Source organism: Aphelocoma coerulescens, chromosome 24, assembly GCF_041296385.1.
Source record: "Aphelocoma coerulescens isolate FSJ_1873_10779 chromosome 24, UR_Acoe_1.0, whole genome shotgun sequence".
NCBI lineage: Eukaryota > Metazoa > Chordata > Aves > Passeriformes > Corvidae > Aphelocoma > Aphelocoma coerulescens.
In genome coordinates, this window is record NC_091037.1 from 6630869 (window position 1) to 6653735 (window position 22867).

Consider the following 22867-nt stretch of genomic DNA (forward strand, 5'->3'; position numbering starts at 1 on the left):
GAAGGGAAAACTGTGCAAAATCCATTCAAATGAAGTTACAGAGGGCAGAATGCAAAAAGAAAAGAGAAAAAATATCAGATAAAAGATACATCTAGGCCACCCACTTGTCCTGGTTTAGCTTTCCAGAGCATAAGGAGACAGGGAAAATTATCTCATTTACACATTGCCTGGGCTTCTTTCGAGATTTTTCTCTATATATGTTCTATTGTGGGCTTTTTTAAGTAATCACTTTCAGGAAGAATCACAAAAGAAAATTAAAAACACTGCAACAGTGAGGTTCAAAACTCCACCTAGATTTGTTTCTATGGCCAGAAAGAGGAGAGAGAGCCAGCAAAAGCTCTCATGCCCAGTTTTAGGTTCCTTTAGCTCAAACTGCCTTTGTTCCACACGGATTTTGGTTGCTCTGCCGAAGATCCACCACCACAAATTGTTGCTGAATGCCCTGCACTGCAACACAACAGCTAAAACTCAGCACAGCAACCAGAAGCCCAGGAAAGACACGGAAAGTACCAAACTCTGCTCTTACTTTTTCACATTCTTCACTTTCATGCTGGCCGTGCTGCCGCAGGACCGGAGCGGCAGCTCCCCCGGGATGTCCGGAATGTCGGCTCCTCTGGCCTGCAGGGAAGGAGACAGGAAAAGCACAGCAGTTAAAACAGGGCTGCAAGCTCTGCACTCTGCCTGCTGAGCAGGAGCCCCTCTGTTCTGCACGGGAGTACAAACCTCAGTGTGCTCAAGTTGAATTCTGCCTTTTAACCAGGGAAAACTGACCCTTGGGATGGGCATCAGGGAGGTGACGATCCCTTCCTGCCCCAAGCCTTGCTAACCCTTGGTATGACTGTGAAATCCAATGTTTAATTCATTGCTACTTTGGCTTTCTAAAGGAGAGATTTTCAGAGGTGGGAGTGAAATAGATATTCACAAACTCCACACTTGGACTCCTCATTAAGTACCTGATTTCCAGACATCTGTGCATTTAGACTCAGGCAGAGGCACTGCAAAAAGCTGGATTGCTCACACAGTGGAAAACAAGTTAATGACAGAGCTGCTCATATGTGGGAGGTGAACTTCCAAAATAGATGTTTGAAGCTATTGGTTTAAGTGCTTGAGGATATTAAAATTCCTTAATCACTAAAATTCATTTACTTCAGTGAGGCCAGAACTCCAAACTCCCTCCTTTCTGTTCTGTCATACCTTCCCATCCCCTCCTTCCTCCAGCTGCCTTTTCTAACTCATGAGCTCTGCTGGGGTTGAATTCTCCATCACAAGGGACACAAACACTCGGCTCCATGGGTTTCTCCCACTGTGATCCAGAGGAATGAGGAGGTTCAGTGAGGCTTTTATGGAGAGAGCAGTGATCAAACAGCAAGACCAGCACAGACTTCACGGAGCAGGAGGAGAAAAACAAACCCTAATCCTGGCCAGACACTGCCCATCAGCAATGTGGGTGACACCAGCTGCATGAGCTTCTTCTGCTTTATACAATGCTCTAAAAACATGAATAATGTCCCAAAGAGTGAATGCTGAACCAAGAGGAAGAAGGGCACTTCAGTGTTACTTCCCTTACAGGCCTGGAACCAAAAGGTATTCCATCAAATCCCTTTCCCAACGACAGGAGCAAACAGATGATTGTCCTGACGCTCCATCAGTCCCGGTGGTTCTGAGCTGGTCCAGCAGCAGATCTGAACAGTTGGATCCATCCCAAAGCTGTGACTGACAACAGAACACAGCTGCACTCTGCAGTGTGAAATATGGAGAAATTGGTCTCCACCCCCAAAGCTTTACAGTTGGACCAGCACAACCCAAGCTAGCAGCCCATGTGTGGGATGAACACCAGGACAATTTTTGTCACCCCTCCCTGAAGCTCCCATTTCACCCTGACATGGGTCACCTGTACCTGAGCTTCACATCACCAAGCAGTGCAGTGAGTCCATGGCATTCTCCTGCTTGTTTTCATCAACCAGAGCAATGCTGGAGAGAAAGGGATTCATCCCACTGAACCCCAGACAGGCACAGGGGTGAGGCTGCAACTACGGTACCCATGTGAGGGTCCTGCTACAGTCACCAGGGACACTCTGGTACTTTGGGTCCATTCCCCTGCTTCAGACATGGGAGGAGAATCCTGGAGCGGTTCAGCTGGGAAGGGACATAAAGGCCCATCCAGTCACATGGACAGGGACACCTCCCACCATCCCAGGCTGCTCCAAGCCCCAATGTCCAGCCTGGCCTTGGGCACTGCCAGGGATCCAGGGGCAGCCACAGCTGCTCTGGGCACCCTGTGCCAGGGCCTCACCACCCTCCCAGGGAACAATTCCTTCCCAATATCCCATCCAACTATGTCAGTTTGAATCCATTCCCCCTTGCCCTGTCACTCCAGGTCCTTGTCCACAGTCTCTCTCCATCCTCCTTCTCAGACCCTTCAAGCTCTAGAAGGCCACAATTAGGTCACCCTGAAATTTCTCTTCTCCAGGCTGAACAATCCCAATTCTCTCAGCCTCTTCTCACAGCAGAGCTGGCTCCATCCCCCCCTGATTGATCATCCTGGTGCCTCCTCTGGACAGAGCCAAGCAGGAGCCCCCATTCCCCTGGACACAGGGCTCCAGGATGAGCCTGGCTCTGAGGAGATGAACACCCCGACACCTGCAGCCGCCCACCAGCAGCTGCACCCATCCAGCTCCTGGTGTTTCCAGCACTGCCCTTGGAAAATCTGCTCTGAGAGAGCTCCACCCTTTGAGCACTGAATAAACCTGAGTCCAGCTGCACCTCCCACAGCCCTGACCATAAGCAGCTCTGACCCCACTGTCCCACAGCTCTGCACAACAGGCACAGCGGCTCAGCAGAGGAAAACAGCAACAGTATTTGTACACTTCAATAAACCTACCCTGGGCTGAATGGCTTACTGAGCACACAATCACTTCAGGATGTAATAAGACACTTGAGAGTCTCACTGTGAATTAAGAGGATCATCAATTTAATAAACCTTACAGGTCTTTTACGTAAGAAAATAACTAATTACAGGAATAAATGTGTCATTCCAATAAGCTGCTTTTAGGCCAAGCTGGATGTGCTTGCTTAACTTTCTAAGGAACAGAATTTCTGTAGGAAGAAAAGTAATTTTTCTTCTCCATCAGCAGTAAGAGCTGGTGGGATACAAAAATGGATAAACAATCTGACAGAAAACGTGGGCTTCAAGCCAGTTTGCAGCAGTGGGCAGAGAGCTCCCTGGATCTGACTCAAAGCAGCGTAGGCAAAACTCACACCTCCAGGAGCCTGAAATGCCAGCACCTCTCTTGGAAAAGTTGTATTATCCTCTCCTTCCCAGTGGAGCTATGTCCAAATCGAGCTGGATTTCTGCCTCTCCCATTTCCTGCATCCAGTTAACTGGACAACAGTGAGATGCAAAGCAGTAATTAACTCCAGGGGCTTTTCCAATTAGACCTGAGCTCCATGGACTGTGCTGCAGAACAACGATCTCTCCAAGGCTCACAGGAGAGGCAAAAGCACAGAAAGGTGAGTAAGGGCACAGAACCTGTGCAAGCTCAAATCCTTATTAAGAGGTACCAACACCAGAAAGAAACTTGGTGAAGAGACAGATACCAAAAAAGAAACTTACTGCAATTTTAGAAACTGTATTACTTCTAAATAACCACAACTCCTTTCCATTCAAACCAGAGATACACAGCTACATAAAATAGACTTTATTCACTATTTTGCACCTGTTTTGATGCAAAACTTGGCATGCAGCATGCAGGTTACTCTCCCCTCGAAACACAAACAAAACCCTCCAAATGAGATTTGTCATCTTTTGTGCTTTGTGTCACAGTAATTTAATTTTAAGAATCATTTTGAAACAGTTGGATTATTTACATCTGAAAATTAGCTACCTGGCATCATCAGTGGCTTCTCACTTCCCTATTCTCTACGCATCGCTGTGCTGAGGAAACCTGGTAATTGCAGAGCAAATCTGTTTATGCAAATTGTTTAGTCCCATTTTCACAGCTGAGTGTCACTGCTGTATCAATCTGCTCCGGTCCAAAACTTGGTAAACAAATTAGAGCTCAAACCAGAACTCAGTGAATTGATTTATCAGGAACCTCAGTCTCTTACCTTTGCAGGGAAGGCTTTGGAGCGACACCACTTCACCAGCTTGCCCTGAACCAAGGAATTCTCCTTCCTAAAGCTGCACTTGTATCAGTAGCAGTTGAGACAATACTGCAGAAACTCAGTATTTTGTCACAGACACCAGCAGGGATTGCCAGGCAGGGAGATCCCACTAAACCCTTCCTCCAGGGAGGAGGAAGAACGCCTGTCTGCCTGTCCAGCCCTCCCGTGGATCACAGAATCCTTCAGGGTGGGAAGGGCCTTTAAGATCAAGATCATTACTCGCTGCCACCACTGTGTTCACCACTAAACCATGTCCTAAGGTTCCATATCCACACATTTTTTAACACTTCCATGGACAGTGACTCCAGCCCTGCCCTGGGCAGCTGTGCCAGGGCTGGACAGCCCTTTCCAGGAAGAAATTTTCCCCAATATCCACCCTGAGCCTCCCCTGGCCCAGCCTGAGGCCGTTCCCTCTCCTCCTGTCCCTGTTCCCTGGCAGCAGAGCCCGACCCCCCCGGCTGCCCCCTCCTGTCAGGGACTTGTGCAGAGCCACAAGGTCCCCCCTGAGCCTCCTTTGCTCCAGCCTGAGCCCCTTTCCCAGCTCCCTCAGCTGCTCCTGGGGCTCCAGCTCCTTCCCAGCTCCGTTCCCTTCCCTGGACACATTCAAGTGTTGCTCCTAAACTCCCCGGGAATCCAAGAGCTCTCACAAATCAGGCTGTTTGGCTTTAAGCATCTGAAATTTCTAGTCTTTTTATTTATAGACATGATTTAGAAAACTTCAGCTTTGTGCTCTCTAGCACACAAAACCTTCGTCATAAATAATTTATATCTAACGATTCCACTGCATAATATGAAAGGATTTTCTCCTGAAAAGTCTCCTTGCATTTATCAGAAAACATGTCAACCTGTCTCACTCACATGCAGAGACGTAACACAATCTGAAAATCCAGGTAAAACCCAACACAACAGTCCACTGAACACAACGTGATGAAGTTTCCACCTTGGTATCCTCCTCAGGGGAGGATATTGAACCAGTGCAGAACCCACAGCCCTCCTCCTGCTGCCTCTGACTTACTCTGGGATGCACAAGAAACCCTGGAATCCCACCGTAATCCCACGGCTGGTTTTCCACAGGACTACAGAAAGACCCCTGAGGAGGCAGCACAGATACACCTGGGCAGGTGGCTGAATCCAGGTGGGATTTCTGAAGGCAGAAATTTAATCCAAGGTTATCAGGAATAACTATTAAACAGGCACTAACATTTATTCATCTTTCCACTGTCAGTCTCTCACCAAAACCAGTTTGGAGGGACCAGATTGCTCTGGATTCTGTCAGCACATGGCCGTGTTTCTAAAAACAGCAGAGCTGATTCTAAGTGCTGCCTGGTTTCCATGACAGTCTTTCCTTTACATCATCTTCATTTCCCCTCAATTTTCTTGGAGGGAAAAAAATACAAAGAGAGGAAAAAAACCCAAACACCCATCAGAGCTCTCAAAAACCCCAAAGCTTTGTTTCAGTTTTACTTCTTTGCTGGAGAACAGCAGGGAACAGAAATGTTGTTTCAGGAGAAGTCATTGCTCTGTTGGAAGCAGTAATTTCTTCCCTTGGCACGAGGAGGAATGAAGAGGTCTGAAGTGGGAGCTCACATCCAAGGACATCAACAGCTACCCCAGATTCTGGGTACCAACTCACTACACAGCTGGCTCAGCATCCACTCCTTCAGAGAGTTTGCTCTGCAGCACTAAAAAGGAAGTGTCCCACAAAAATCCCTGCTCCCAGAGGTGGAAGGTGACGGCTCCACCAGCACCGTGCTGCTCTCAGGAATCACTGCCCAGGAATTCGCCTGGAGCACAATGAAGGAAGAAATTTGGTCCATCTCAGCTTCCACCACACAGCCTTTAACACACGCCGGGGAGAGATGTTTCTGTCTGCTCTTCCTTCTGATGTTGCAACAACTACCCTGCTCTCCACAATAAATAAGTCAACAAAGGAAAGGGAAAATGCTTCACTAAACTGCAAGTCACCATGTCCAAGCTGCTCCAAATAACTCCAAAGGGAAGGTCCCAATTCTGCAGCATTTATCCCTAAAAGGATTGAGATGTACTGAGCACATCAAGGCTACAACATTGTTTTGAATGGCAGAAATATGTGGGAATGGATGAAGAGACAACATTCACCCCAAAATGTCAGAGGTACAGGGGCAATATGATAGAAATGCAAACATGTGCCAAGTTCTTCATGTTACCACTTTCCATGGATTCATTTAGTGGAACCAAATTAATTTCCTAAGTATTTTCATACAGCATGGCTCTGTCACGTTAGCACATTGCAGCTACATTTTTCAGAGCTGCTTAGGATATTTGGACACATTTAAAATAAAGAAGCAACGCCTGGTTCAGGCACCCAGGTCTGACAATGACATCTTAAACAAAAATATGTGCTTATTATACTACAGCAGCTTTACCAGAGAAGTTAAAAATAACATTAAATATCCCACTCCAATCCTGCACTTCTTAATTGACCAGGAAGGCTGTGGTCTCCCCATCCCTGGCAGTGCCCAAGGCCAGGCTGGATGGGACTTGGAGCAGCCTGGCACAGTGGAAGGTGTCCCTGCCCATGGCAGGGGGTAGAACGTGATGGGCTTTAAGATCCCTTCCAACACAAACCATCCTGTGATTCTGTGATTTTAATGATTAATCCTGTGCTGTTCATGTTCTCATCAGCAGAGCGCAGCACAGGCACATTCAATAACACCCAGCACAAGGATGTTTTTCAGAGTGAGAAACACTGGAACCTTTTAAATTTTGTAATTTTTTTTTCACTTAAAGTCACCACTTAGCTCCTTCCTTAGTGCAAACATCCCTTCTGGCTGGAGGGGTGCTTTAGGTGCAGAGCTCAAGGCCAGGATGGCTCAAGTAATTAGGGACAGTACTAACTTTTTAATTTAGATCTCAGTCTGGGGATTGTGGAATGTGGAGAAACACTCACCCAGCCAGAGATGCCTTTAAAATCTCATGGCAACTGAGATAATGGGATAGAGGACAGGAGTGAAAAAATGACAAGTGCTTACAGTAGGGAAACTTTGAACATTGGCAATGCACGTTCTTAATCCCATGTCTAAGAAATCTGCATTCAATAAAAACATTTCAATCTCTATCATTTTGTGAGTTTAGAACTTTTAATTCCATTTTCCACGTTCCCAATTCTGAATTGCTCCAACTGCACGGCATGTATAAAAGGGAATTCTCTTTTTTTTAAAGGACCACACAGAATGTGCTTTTTCTACTCCCAGCATCTGCACTAAAAGGGGAGGGGGGGGATAAGAAAAAGCTAAACAAAAAAACCCCAACACTTTAAAGCATTGCCATGAGCTGGCAAATTCAGGGAAACCTCTCATTCCTAAGACTTTGCATCACACAGGAGTTAGCCCAGGGCATCCATTTACCATAGTTTAAAGGATCAGCCTGGAATGAGCAAAGAACAAACTCTTAACTATTTGTCTACTGTGTTTTCAAATAAAGATCTGCAGCTCATGGGTATGCAGTAAAACCTCCAGCTCCCATATGAAACCACTGAAGTGGAATCCAAGACATCAAACAAGCAGCTTGGCAGCTCTGAGCACCTCCTTTGGCATTGCCACTGTCAGTGTGACCAAAATTCACCTCTGCACAGCAGCTTGATTTTGTGCCATGGCAACAATTCCCCAGTGAGCCCCAAAGACATACACAGATTTTGGATTTTCGCTGATTCTCTGCACGTGAATCCAATGCATCCAAGGGGTGCTGGTGATTCCCAGCCAAACAGTCCCAAAGTTGTGTTTTCCTTCACAGAATCCACAGTTTTAGGGGCTAAAACAGATGCAACCAAGCACAAGCGAATGGTCAGCTACTGAGGGCAGCATTAGCATGATAACTCCCCGACAGCCCCGAGTCTGGATCTGACATTCCCATAGTGAAGCCTGATTTCCATTCCCAAAGCCCCGGGCCCAGGAGCTGCAGGGTACAGTACACAGCCTCACACAATGGCAGAGTGCCTCAGGAATTTACTTTCTTTAAGAACAAAAATCCCACATACTATATGCGTGGGAAAGGCAGCCAGGGTTAGAGTCCTGCTTCCTTACAGCCTACAAAATAAACTACAGAGAAAAGCCACAGAAAATAGAACATCCAACGAGAACAATACTTTTGATTCCACTTTCTTGTTGGTAAAAAAAAGACCCCAAAGATCCCAGCTACTGCTTGATGCACAGAGGGAGGAGGGGATCCTAATTATGGCTTGGATATAAAAGGACAATTTGGACCTTTGGGTTGTTATGGTGGAAAGCAGTTTCTCATCACACAAAACCCAACAGAGATGGATTCAGGCTCAAACAAGTAAATCCCACTCTGGTAAGTCCCCTGACCACAGCCAGTGATTATGCAAATAACAGAGTGATATTATATGTTATAGGTATAAATCGGATTAGCAACTCAGGAGTTGTCCCAGTGCAGCAGCAGCAAGATGGGGAAGGTGGAAAAAACGCAGCCTGACGTTCAACCCCAGCATCTGAGTCAGTACAATTAACAGGAATTTATATTTCTGTGTGTTAAGCCAACGTGGGCTCAGCTTTTGTTTACAGAAAAGAGCTGTTTCCAATGGCATGAGCACAAAACTGGGATCCCCTGCACTCCCTGCCCAAAGCCCTGGAACAACACAGCAATGTGAGGAATGTGTCTGCCTGCAGCATGCAATTTACACCATACACTGTCCATAAACTTCTGACCAGCACAACAAAGAGTCGCTTCATTAACTCTGTCCAAGGGTGTGGGGAAAGCCCAGCCTGGGATCACACACCAGGCTCCACAAACTGGGCAGGACTCCTCAGTCCTGCCTTCCCACCAGGAAAGGTGACACATGCTGGACATGTGAGGTGACACTGCTCTCCAGAAATGACCTGGTGACACTCAGGTGAGGTCAGGACAGGACATTTGATGCTACAAGAGCTGGGAAAGTGAATAATGACCATGGAGATGCTCCCAGGGCTGGAGCCCCTCTGCTCTGGAGCCAGGCTGGGAGAGCTGGGGGTGCTCAACTGGAGAGGAGAAGGCTCCAGGGAGAGCTCAGAGCCCCTTGCAGGGCCTAAAGGGGCTCCAGGAGAGCTGGAGAGGGACTGGGGACAAGGCATGGAGGGACAGGACACAGGGAATGGCTTCCCACTGACAGAGGGCAGGGATGGATGGGAGATTGGGCAGGAATTGTTTCCTGGGAGGGTGGGCAGGCCCTGGAACAGGGTGCCCAGAGCAGCTGTGGCTGCCCCTGGATCCCTGGCAGTGCCCAAGGCCAGGTTGGACATTGGGGCTTGGAGCAGCCTGGGACAGTGGGAGGTGTCCCTGCCCAGGGCAGGGGGTGGCACTGGATGGGCTTTAAGGCCCATCCCAACCAAATCCACTCTGGAATTCTACAATGACCTCTTCCCCACATCCCCAAGCACATGAACTCTGCAGAAACCGACCGTGAGGACCTTCATCCACCAAGGATGTTTTCTTGCATTCATAAAGTTGTTAGCTAAGAATTAGGAATTTTTTCCCCCCTATAGGTCAATATTTATGGAGAAAAAAACCAACCCAGAGACTGAGACATAAAAACACATGCACTGAGAAATTAAACCCAAACAAATTAAGAAGCCATTGCTACATGGGGTGCACCTGAGACACACCAGATGATCTGTGCAGACCAGCCCAGGAGCAGCCAGGGCACCACATACAAACCCAGGGAAATGCTGTGCCGCAGCAAGAATCAACAGTTAAACTCTGAATTCTGCATCCACACCACAGAGCAGCTTCAGGTGCTTTCAGGCTGCAAATATTTGGTTGCAGTACAAGTCACAGAGCAAATCAAGAACAACCAGACCCTAAAATTTCTTTAGCAGTTAGTGAAACAAGAGGCTCACCAGGAGCACTGCTGGCCTGAGGCCGGGTCTGTGATAGCCTGGTTTGAAGAGGCACAGCCGGTATTTTGAACTCCCACCCCAATCCTTCAGCCCCAGGGCACTCTCTCCTCCCTCCCCTCATTGCAGCTGTAACTGGTTCAGTGGTGCAGTACCAGTCCCTGAAACAACCCAGATTAAAAGAGCAAAGCTGAACTTCCTCTGGGGGGTTACTCCTGAATGAGATTAATTCAGTGATTCACTTCCCAACTCTTCCTCCCTGGAAGTGCCCAAGGCCAGGCTGGACACTGGGGCTCGGAACAACCTGGGATAGTGGAAGGTGTCCCTGTCCATGGCAGGGGTGGGACTGGTTGATCTCTAAGGTGCCTTCCAACCCAAACATTCCATGATTCCATGAATAATCTGTGCCCTGGCAACCACGGTATTTGATGAAATCCCAAAAAACATCATGCAGCCTTACACCAACACAGCACTGACCAATACTGTGCAGCAAGGCAAAAACGTAAGGAATGCTTTAAATAAAAAAGTCAGGCTAAACATTACCAACATCTTCAGGGAATAATTCATCACCTTATAATTAAGAAGGCTGAATCATGGCAAAAAAAAATTAATGCCTACAACCTTCAGAAAGACAAACTCTGACATGATTTGTTTGTCCCTTGGGCTTAAACTGGGGTGGGGAATGGAAGGGGATGGATGACCAAACTGTCGATAATCCTTCAAAAACTGTTCCATCTTTTCCCTGCACTATGGTAACTAAGAAGACATAGACACTTATTAAAAAAAAAAAGCCAGTAAAAATAACCACTTATAAATAAGAGACTTCCTTCCCTTCCTAGATGTTCCACCTTATTTTTAAGCAGCTGTGAGTAGGGAAAAGTGATTGACAGTAAATAAATTGTAAGTTTTATCCCCCAAATAAAATAAGTACATTTCAAACAACTGTGGCATTTCCTGTAATCTGACAACAAAGCAGGCACAGAAAGAGACTGGCTTTGGAACAGCCTGGGAGGGAAAGAGGTGGAGGGTCATGACAGTGTAATCCTGACTCCAGAGCTCAGGGGAGGAAAGAACCTGGAGCAGCTACAACAGCATCCCCAGCACCATGGGAACAGCAGCACCAGCAAGAGCAGCCTGGCTGAGGCAGAATTAGGAAAGAAATGCCAGACAGGATGCATTAAAATTGGTGATCATGGTGCACAACAAACTGCATTGATCCAGCCTTAGCAAATCCTAAATCATTCCTTCATTTTGTTGTACAGAAACAGACTTTCAAACAGGTATTTACAAAATAAAATTTGGATCTCCTGGCTCAACACAGCAGTGCCAGAGTGCACACACTGTACAGGCTGTAAATGTAACCAGAAACTATTGCTGCTCTTGCCTATGAAAACTAAATGATTGCTATGAATTAATACTTCCTGCCAAAAATACAGTAACCATTCTGGATTAATTGAACTTATTTAATTGGCAAACCCAAATGGAAGCCAATGTGCCAATTAAGTGATTGCCCCAATTTCTGAAGATTCTCAGGGACAAGCTCCGTGCTGGGAGTCAGCCTGTGAAATGAAAAGGCCCCTCTAACCAAGAGGCAGAGAAAGAACCTCACACAGCAACAGAAGCCCTTGCCAAAAGCTTAACAAGGGAAAAAATGCTCGATTCATGCAGCAATAACAAGGAAAAGCAAGTTATGTGGATTGAAAAGGAAACACAGGTTACTGGTGCAACACCAGAGCAGAACTGCTTTGATCAAAATATTATTGCACCTGAAGCCTGCCTGGTGTGCTGGCCTGTCCCAAAACATTTGTGTCAGATTAGTGCCTGTGTTGTTCACACTCCTGGGTTTCTATCCCATCCTTACCTCTGCTACACCCATTCCCCAGCCTGAGCTGCAGCAATTCACTTGGAAATGCTGTGCTGGACACAGAAGACACGCTGCAGTTTCTGCAAGATCAGCAAGTCCTGACTCACTAATCCAGGCAAGTCAAGAGCCTGAGGACCTTCACAGCACAAAACCAACCTCCAGACTTACAGGTACCATAGGGAACATTTTCCGTAGCATTTAAGAAAGGCAGTGACCCCTCAGACTTAGAGCCAGAGCATTTAGGAGCATTTAGGTGGAGAACCACCTAAGCCAGGCTCTGAGCCTGCCAGGGCTCATGGAGAATTTGGACAATGCTCGCAGAACAGGGTGGGATTGGTGGGATTCTTGGCCCTCCTGTGCAGGGCCAGGAGTTGGACTCAATGACTTGTGGGTCCCTTCCAGCTCAGGAGATTCCATGACTCTAAAGTCCATTTCTACTGAACTGTCCAAGCCCTTCAAAAATAGCAGAAAAAAACCCAACATTTCAGCTTCCTATCTCCCAAAACTTCCCCTTGCACCTGAGAGGTTAAAACTTTACACTTTTAAAAAGAACTTGCATCTGGGCAGTCAGAGTTCAAAAGCACTTTTTTCCCCAAAGAAACTTCCTCCGTGCTGGGGAAGCCATCTGAGAACAGGAGGAGTCTGACAAAACTCTGACAGTGACTTCAGAGCTGCCAACCACATCCTCAGCTGTAAAACTGCAGCGTTGGTTCATACACGTACAAAGCACGAAAAGACATGGGAAAAAAAATCCAAAATGTCAATTTTAACATGTTTAAGGGTATTATGTCTACATAGCTCAGAAGATAAAATTAGATCATTTCAGTAAAACACTATTTGGAAATCACTACAGCTGACAGGGCCAAGCAAATGGGTTCTCCACGTTCCCTTTTTATTCAGATTTTGCCACAACTCCTGGAAGTATTCACGTTAGCCTGCATCAGAAACAGGCTTGATGTTTTGTGAATTAAAAACCAACCAATGAACCAACACTAATTTAAAAAGAAGCCCCTTGTATTCTATTTTTGGCATCTATTCTTGCAGAATCCCCACTCAAGACCTGGGGCAGAACTGGCCGAGTGCTGCACAAAGAATGAGAAATAAACACTAAGGACATAAAAATCTTTCTTTAAACCCCTACAATGCCCTAATCTCTGCACACATTCATAATTGCATTTAAAAATAGTTTTCTCCTCACTCATGTCCCAGATTTAACAGTGATATATTGGGGCCTCATTAAAAAGCCTTTATTACCTTCACAAGCCACGGTACCTTCCCTGCCTGGTACCAAATGCTGAAAATACTACAGATCTCAGAATCCCTCTGACCTAAGAACTAAGATTCTTCCAGGACCTCATAGGACAGGCTCCAACCCCTGTGCCTTTCTAAAACTTGCATTTTTCCTAAGAAAATTCCATCAGCATAAGCCTAAAATGGTGATGGGTACCAGCTGCAGCTGCTGCCTTCATGTGCACCTGTCAAATTCACAGATTCAGGAGACTTTTCCATCTGTAATTTAGGGGTTCCCCTTTTCCAGGCAAACTGGTTCTACACCAGTAACAGCTGACTCCAGCTGCCACCTCATGACCCTCTCATGGACAACAGAACTCCCAGATCCCGTGAGATCCCAGCCAGAGGTGCCCCAGGGGGGAATAAACCTTCCATGGCCTTAGAGACTGATGTTCTGAAGGCTTCCAGAGCTGAAAGAATTGGAAAAGTGCAGGAGAAGTGACTCTTTCAGATGCACATAGAGAATTATTGAAAGGCTTGAGTTGAAGGGACCTCAAAGCCCATCCAGTGCCACCCCCTGCCACGGGCAGGGACACCTTCCACTGCCCCAGGCTGCTCCAAGCCCCAGTGTCCAGCCTGGCCTTGGGCACTGCCAGAGATCCAGGGGCAGCCACAGCTGCTCTGGGCACCCTGTGCCAGGGCCTGCCCACCCTCCCAGGGAACAATTCCTTCCCAAGATCCCATCCAGCCCTGCCCTCTGGCACTGGGAAGCCATTCCCTGTGTCCTGTCCCTCCATGCCTTGTCCCCAGTCCCTCTGCAGCTCTCCTGGAGCCCCTTTAGGCCCTGCAAGGGGCTCTGAGCTCTCCCTGGAGCCTTCTCTTCTCCAGGTGAGCACCCCCAGCTCTCCCAGCCTGGCTCCAGAGCAGAGGGGCTCCAGCCCTGGGAGCAGCTCTGTGGCCTCTCCAGATTCATTCCAGCAGCTCCCCGTCCTTGTTGGAGTGTATTCCCCTGAGCTCCAGTGTCAGGTGAAGGCAGCTTCACGTGGCACCTTTTTGTGTCAGCACAGTTGCAATGGGTGCATAAATGAAGATTTTTGTATTTATCTCAGCATTTTTATCCTGCTTCCCCACAAAATTCAGCCAGGTAGAAGACAAAGGCAGCAGGCACAGAGGGTCTGTAAGCACAGCAGCCTGACAGGGGAAGAGCTGTTGGCTCAGTGCTTTTAAACACTGCAACTTCCTGGACTCAGAGAGGGGATGGGAGTAACTCAGGAGGTCAGTAACGTGTGGTAAATGTAATATTAAGCACAAATATCAATTTATGCCAAAGTTAATGCAGGCTGAGGACAGCTGTTTTGTAGGCTCATCTGAGAAATATTATATAAAGGCTCTTTCACAACTTCATTTCTTGTAACTTAGAGCACTCAGCAGGGCCTGACAAGGAAAAGATACCCCTTTCCTTTAAAATAACATTACTGTCTCAGAGAAATGTCAGAAAATCCATAAACTGCAATTTTCCTTGGCTCACACAGGGCTTTTCAGCCCCAGAACTCAGAAGTGTTCTATGAAGAACGTCAGTATCATCAACTGCATTTTCTTAAGTGGAGCAGAGGCAGAAATCCCGGGATGTGTGAAGGTTACCCAGCAGGTGCAGCACAGTGGGAATTGGGGCTGAAACAGCCAGAAAAAAATGTGCCTAATACACCCAAATTCTAAAAATACAGAGCATGAGCCCGGGGGGGAATACAAAATATAGCCATGCTTGAGGAGCACACAGGCAGCTGCCTCATCACCCAGCTCCTGGGAGCCCTGTCCAGCCAGGGCTGCCTCCCTTTCTGCCTGGACCTCACCTCCAACCCAGAACTGCACCAGAAACACCGAGGACGAGATGCCCCTGGATTCCTGGCAGTGTCCAAAGCCAGGCTGAGTGGGGCTTGGAGCAGCCTGGGATAGTGGAAGGTGTCCCTGCCCATGGCAGGGGGGTGAGAGTGGATGAGCTTTAAAGCCTCTTCCAACCCAAACCATTCCACATTTCTGGGATTTCCCCTAAACAAATCAGGTCTCCAACACAAAATCACTTGTCCTCCTGCTAAACCACAAACACAAAACAAGCAGTGTTAAAAAGCAGGTGGAAGTATAAATTATAAGCTAAAGAAGACAGAAGTTGCATCAAACAAAGGACTGAAGCTACTCAGGTGCCCAGAATGAACTGGCAATGACAGAAACATTAAAATTAAGAGTTTCTGTCACCTTACATTTACAGTATAGGAGGACATTCAACCTCCACACATTTAGAAAGACCTTCAGTTTATTTCTTGTTAAGAAAAAGCTCTGGAAACAAAGCACTTACATAAATTAATAATAAGCACTTTGAAAAATATTGTGGATAAAAGCGGGGAGGAAGAGTAGGGACGACTCGTTCATGTAACTGTGAATGCATAAATTGACTTTTCCCAATAAAAGCATGTACCAAGGCAGAGTTCAGGAGACAAGTGCCAGGTGAGTGCCCAGCTGCCCACAGTGTCCCTCGGCTCAGCCTTTGCTCACCTGGCAGAAGGTGAAATTCATGCGAGGTGACAACGCCCGGTGCCTGTCAGGGCTCCAGCAGCAGCCAGGGGAACCAATGGAGAGAAAACTTCTCCAGCCCTGCAGCCTCCATTCCCTGGGGGCTGGGGCTTCAAGCAGCAATAAACCTAAAAACTGCATCTGCAATGGCCACTAAGCAAAACTGAGATGTACTGTGGCACTCTGAGACAGTCACACAGCATGGAAGGAGCAATCTCTGGGACAAGGCTGAACCAGAGGCTGCTAAAAATGCAAAGTGAAGGAATAGAGTGAGGGGAGAAATCTCAGGCTTAAAATGATCAGGAAAAAGGCAGAATATTGAAGATATGCTGGTTAAACAGAGAACAGTGACAGTGCTGAACAAGGTCCTGCAAATATTTACATCTAAATACTGCCCCTGACTGGAGGTAAGGCAGAGGTTGAAAGTGGAAATTTGATTCGCTCAACAGAGTAAACACAAGCAAGTGAGATTTTTTTCCCCCCCTCTTTAAACTGTGTTCAGAGGACCCTGAGGTCAAACCAACACTGTGAGCACAAATCCAGCCACTCTAAATACAGGTTCAGTAGCTTTACTGTCCTTCATCACACCAAGTCACTGTGCAGTAACCCCAGCTGGGAATTTCCCTGTTTATCATCCTCTCAATCTCTTCTCCACTGGACCAGTCAGTTTTGGCATTGCTGGCACAGAGCTGTGTGCCAGCAAATGTGCTCTAAAACCTGAATTAATGAGAGGAACATGATGCAGGATAAAATAAACACTGAACAGTGTCCATGAGCACAACAGCCTCAAGCAGGTGAACATTCCCTTCACTGCAAATCAACCAGGAGAAAACAAATGAGATATGCCAGGAAACCTGTGTCACAGGTGAGGACACTGAATTACAGCCTGACAGCTCTGAGACACAGCTGGGGGTCACAGACAGCAGAGAGGTGTCACACAGCGACTCCCACCAGACTCCAGGGTGTGGGAAGCTCCGAGCTGGGAGCAGGTGCTGCTGCCTGAGCAGTGCTGATGGGAACAGACAGTGCTCCCAACCGGGGCCAAGGTGGGAGAAGGCAGAAACAGCCTCACATGAGGAGGAAAAAAAATTACAAAGTGAAAACTGCAAAAATTGGCAGGCTGGGAGAGCTGGGGGTGTTCACCTGGAGATGGGAAGGATCCAGGGAGAGCTCAAGAGCCCCTGTCAGTGCCTAAAGGGGGCTCGTAAATAGGAGGGTGAGAGACTTTATACAGGCAGAGGGTGATGGGGGGGGATGGCTTCCCACTGCCAAGGGCAGGGTTAGATGAGATATTGGGAAGAAATTCCTCCCTGTGAGGGTGGGGAGGCCCTGGCACAGGGTGCCCAGAGAAGCTGTGGCTGCAAAAACCCCCATGTATATTAAGGTAATCCAGGTGTCTGAGGCCCACTGCCCACCTGAGTGCCTTCTGTGAGATGAGAACAGCACCTTTGTGTGTGCTTTTCTGCAGCTCTGGTTCCTCTGATGGCAGGTTTGCTCTCAAGCTGAGGTTTTATTTGTGTAGACTTAGCCAGCATTTTGCTAAAATCTCATTCCTCCACAATGCTACATGCTTCAAAGAGCATGTTTTTACAAGAAGTTCCCTTCATGCTCAGAAGTCTTGCTGAAAAAGAGGTTAATGCAGACTGAAAATCGTTGTGACATTATGGACCTTTTAATTGGTTACAAGACCTGCTTTGGGGCACACATTAATAGAGCAGAAGCGTTGTGAAAGCTCCTTCCCTCTCCTTGACAAACTGCCAGAGGAAGGGAAGCATTTTGGCCTTGTTCAAAGTACTGTGCAATCCATTAAAAAAGCTGAAACTCAGGGAGTAGAAATGGAATAGAGGAGCAGAGTGTTCAGAATGGTGAATAATGGGAGGAGGAGGTGTGAGCCAGGTGTTTTACCATGGCGCTGAGCGTCTCCTCCCAGTCCGGCCTCTCCCTGGGGTGGATGCTCCTCTGCAGCTCTGGAACAAAGTCATCTTCTTCTGCGTGGACAGAGGACTTCATCATTCTGGAAAGGAGGACAGAAGTTGGACATTCAGTGACAATTCCTTGGTAATTTCACACCCAGTCTGTTACAGTGCTCAGTTATGTGACGGCATAAAATGATTTTACACAGCCAGGACTCTTGAGTTTCCCCCACTTCCTCATTATACAAGCAGGACAAGAGTGTAAATCTGATGGAGAGAAGTCTGCACTTCCTAACCAATCAGTGGATAATTTTGTTTAATCACTGCACAATTTGCAAGTCTCACAACACAGAAAAATGCAGAGGACTGATTTTCAGTCCACTTCAGAAAAATGGTTCCTATTGCCCAGGCAAACAGCAAGAGAAACACACACTTGTAAGGACAAATACACACATTTGATTCCTCCTCCTGGAGGTTTTGCCTGAAATAGGGATAACAGTTTCCAAATCTTAGTCTGACTCCGCATCCCAAAGCCTGATCCATCAGCTCTCATCTCATCCCTTCCTGATCCTATCTGAAGAGTGAGCACCTCAAATCAGCCTGATGTGACCAAATGAAGCTTTTCTTCAGATAAGGAGCCATCTTCCAAATACCCTGTGAAGGTTATTCCAAGGCTGCACAGAGATCAGAGGCTCAAAATGACAACTGAGAAGGAATTCATAAAAGCTCCTCAGCCCCTCCACATGACAGCACTCTGCAGATATGTATTCTTTTCTCACTCTGTATAAATGTGCCTTTGCAGAGATCATGGCGTAGACTTGAAGTACCAAAGGCCTGTTCATAGTCTGGTATCACCCATTCCAGTTTCATTAAATGTGATATTCAGGCAGGCTTTTATCCCCTTAATAGATCACCACTTACTTATTTAGGATAAGCATTTTGATAACCAGCAGTGCAAAGGCATGGGCAGCAAGGGCTGGTTTCTAACCCTGCTGATTTATGCACCACTTGACTGAAACACCTCTGGTGAAAGCCAGTTAATGAAACTCCTTTGCTTCAGATCCAAGATTTGAAGTTCTGAAACCCCAACATGCTGCTTGACACTGGGCCAAAGCATTTAACTCTGCTTTGTTCTCTCCAAGAGGGTTAAGGATGAAGTAATTAACACTGCAGTAATGGCACGGCTGGGTTAGGAATTTCAGCCCGTACAATTTCATCTCCCCAGCTTTGTGATCATATTTCTGCTCCAATAAAAAACACATCCCAGAGAAAATGAGCCTCAAAACCGAAAGTCACAATGCCCCAGGGAAATGCTGCTCACTGGGCTTGTGTGTCCTTCCCACCCTAAACATCACCCACTGTCCTCAGGAGGGAAAAAATGCTTCTACCTGGGGAAAGCTGCAGAGAGCTGAAAAAAACCTGGATGAAAGTGCCGTGATTTAGAATACAGAGGTGCAATGTCAGCTCAGAAAGGAGACCCTCACCTCTGTAATAGATGTTTAAAAAAATATGGGGGTTGAAAGACTAAAAATTTGCTGCTTCAATTCTCCTTTGCGCATCGAGAGGAGGAGACCTGGCCTGGCTCTCACAGCCCCAGCTCCACCACAGGAGAGGTTTCCCACTTAATTTAAAGCAGAGGAAACCAAGATGTGCGACTCAGAAACAAGAGATAAACCAAAAAAAGAAAAAAAAAGAAAAAAAACCCTCAACTTTTTAAATCAGTGCCATGATTTTGAAAAAGGCTCATCCTGAGGATTTCTAGACTGGGTTTGACCATATTGCAGCTGAATAAAAAGGTTCTAAACAAATTATCCCACAGCAGCTTCAGTCTAATTCCATGAGGTGATGGAATGGAAGGAAGGGTGATGTGATCAAGACCCACCTTCTAGAGCAGCTAAAACAATCAGCTTATCAAAGTGCTTGCTGGGTTTGAAGATTTGAAAATAATGGGACTGCATTTACATCTTCATCAGCACTTGGGAGTACAAATGGATTCACTAAACAGCTTCTCAGGCTTCCAGCAATTCCTGCCAGATTTCTCCTCTGAAATGTGTTGGCTGCAGTGGTGAGAGTGAGTGCAGAATATGTCCTAATTGAACATAATCCTGGGAATCAGGAGCATGCTCAGGGTCTGCACCCTCACACTGGATCAACACGGATGTCACAGCACCCTGCCCTTTTTACCACACTCCATTTCTTTCATCTATGTCTATAAAATTCCACGATAAACTCTTCCCAAACCCTTCCCACTGAGATCCCAAAATGCAGTCCCATTATTCTTCCTGTGAAGGTGTTCTGGACTTTTACTGCAAATTAGAAAAGCTCTGCATGCAAAATTGAGCCTTTAAAACAGTCAGTTCTTTGAGCTTTTGCCAGACTTGGAATATTCTACTGCTGAGGGAAATTCAAACTTAGTCACAGCACCACAGAAATATTGGAAATTATACCAAATATTTTCTCTCTGACACAATTATCAGCACTTGATAACCATCTGTGCACCCTTATTAATCTTTAATAGCCCCTACTTAATTCCCTGCCATCTGAGACGGAGAGCAAGGAAGGCTGGAGATGCTGCAGGTAATATTAGTCCTTTATGGATTAAGTCTGGTGGCTTTTTCCTGCCCATCAGTGGCCTGGATGAAGGAAAATAACTTTGTGAACTTGCAGCAATGAAGCAGGGAGAGGAGCAGGGCCAGAAAGGGGGGAGAGTTGGAAGAAAAGCAGCTTCTCAACACACTGTCCTTTTTACAAGGTTTCCTGTGGGCATGTAAAACCTCAGAGCAACAGCTGGGGAAGGAGCTTTCCTACCAGCCAGGCACAGGGAAAACCCTGGCCTCACCCCAAGACAAGCTTGGAATACTATCTATAGGTATAATCACATTCCCACATTTTTATATGCATCTGTATTATGGATATTTGACATTATTTTAATTTATAGAGCAAATAAATAGCACAACATACATATGTCTGATTCACCACACATGTCAAGCTGTAACAAGACAAATTGTCTTGTTTCTGCCATGGATTCTTTTCCACAGGAGAGGAAAATACCTCAAATCCCAGGAGTGCTTACACAGAACACTGACACATGGACCTTGTGAACATTAAAGGCCAAACAAACTAAAGGAGCTGCTCCATAATGGCTCCATTTGGGTATTTCAGGAGAGATGTAAATGAGTGAGAAGCCACTACAAAATTTAATCCTGGCCATTAGAATAGAAATATAATTTTACTTAAAATGCCACTTCCTCAACCTCTCAGCAGCTCTGCCCTTGCAATGAAATGTGACACCGTTATATTAATAAAAGTTCTGGTGTACAGAGGCCCTTAAGCAATTCCTCTGCAGATGAATGAACCCTTCTTCATTGTAAATTGAGAACCAAATGTACTGGAACAAATGTTTACAGGACATTTCGCAGAAGGCCCAGCCCTCTTTCACACCCACCCTTTGAAGTTCTCTGGTAGGTCAAGTTGATTAATTTAGTCAGAACTTGTACATTTGTACATGACCCAACTGTATCGAGAAAACATCTCATGTCCTTTTCCACCTTCTCAAACCCCATTAGCTGCTCCCATCGTTTATGGTATTTCTGTGCCCTATCAGGAATTAAAACCCTCTGGTGCCTTATCAAGCATCGAGTCCTGCCTGCTCACACTCAGTTGTGTCACAGGGCAGGAAACACCCACAGGAGATCTGCAGGGTGATTTGTATTAAGTAACTTTATCTCAAGTAAACTTTATATTAAATAGATGAATATGCAGCTTGATGTCCCTAAACTTTACAGCTCCTGCTTGTTTATAAAATTGTAAATTTTAAATACACCTTTCACTAGACAAGAACCTCCCCTATGGTTTTGAAGGAGTTCCACATCCACAAATCCAATGTATTTTCACATTTCTGTTTGCACAAGAGTGAAAGAATCAAAACAAAAAGGGGTTTGTGGAAAGAGCTCCTCAAGTTAAACAAGGACAGAACTCTCAAAACATTGTGGGACCCCTACAAGAGTGTCTGTTCCCATAATTCAGGTTCTTTGGCACAGCCCCCGTGCCACAGCAGAGGAGTGACACAACTGCCATGGCTCTGGTGCCCTGTGACACCCCGGTGAATGGCAGGACATGAGGGTGGTGACAAATTCCTTCCCGAGGTGCCAAGGGTGTGAGAGCCCTGCCAGGCTCCTGGCAGAGAGTTAATTGTCTGCCTGGCACATCCCACCTGGGCAGGCAATGTGTTCCTTAGATGAAATGCCAAATATGATCTGGAGCTGTTCTCCTCCGTGGGGACATCGGGCACTGCAGCCTCTCCTGGCTGCTCCCCCCACCTGTGACTTTTCTTCCTGACCTCCACCTGAGAGGTGAGAGCCGACGAGAACTGATTTATTGGTTTCTTTATTATTTCTATCACACTGCTGTTGTGCCTGGAGATTGCTCCCCTGATGGAAAAGCACAGGTCTGCCCTACAGAACCAACAATTCAAGAGGATTTAGAGCTCCACAGAAAATTATGTTTTCCAAGACATAAATTTTACCCCAAAGGCTACAATTTAATTAAGGCCTGTGCTGACACCAATCTAGACTGAAAACCAATGAGCTTCAAACACTACCTGATAAAATCTCATGTTTGTTTTGCTCAAATAATTTGCACAAAAGGCAAAAATAACCCATCCTAGCCTGGGTGGAGCATCCCTGTCCTTCCAAATGTGATGAGTAGAGTTTTAATCCCATAACTCTCAATCACAGCTTGGAAACGTAATCCAGCAGTGAATCAACAGAAAAATACCTTGAAAACTCTGCTTCAGAGGGTTTAAAATAAATCAATCAAGATGTGAAGTGCTGTGGGTGTCACCCTACAATATATGACAGCAGAATTAAGTCAACCTTTCACATCTCATGAGCCACCCATTGCCACCAGGAAAGGAAGAAAAATTATTAAACAAGAACTGAGATTTGACCCAAAGTTTATAAACACTTGGGCAAGAAGTTGGAATCATGTGACAAACACTGATACATCTTCATTTCTGACCTCAGACTTATACCACAAACACACACAAAAACTAGGAAATTACATTAGGGAGATGGGGAAAACACCAAAATGCACATACCCCTCTCAGCCCAATTTTCTGAGTAAACTCTGTGTCCATGAAATTAAAGCTAATACAGTGCAAAGGAAGAAAATAATCACACAATATGGAAAGGAGAGATAGCTCACGAGCCTCAGGAAAAATGAAAGAAGAGACAGGAATTGCAGGCTGACAGTGCTGACCTGAT

At 46.3% G+C, this 22867-nt stretch overlaps 1 protein-coding gene across 15 annotated transcripts in view; it reads right to left on the reverse strand.

Annotated features, from left to right (window-relative positions):
• The window catches only part of ARHGAP32 (Rho GTPase activating protein 32), a 233977-nt gene that overhangs the window by 126448 nt on the left and 84662 nt on the right, over positions 1-22867 (reverse strand). For all 15 annotated transcript variants that reach the window (XM_068994507.1, XM_068994508.1, XM_068994502.1 and 12 more), the window contains 2 exons: positions 17596-17704; positions 527-618 (listed from right to left, as the gene is read on the reverse strand). In XM_068994507.1, the coding sequence (XP_068850608.1) occupies positions 527-618; positions 17596-17703 (200 nt within the window). In that variant the 5' untranslated portion in view covers position 17704. The remainder of the gene's footprint in view (positions 1-526; positions 619-17595; positions 17705-22867) is intronic.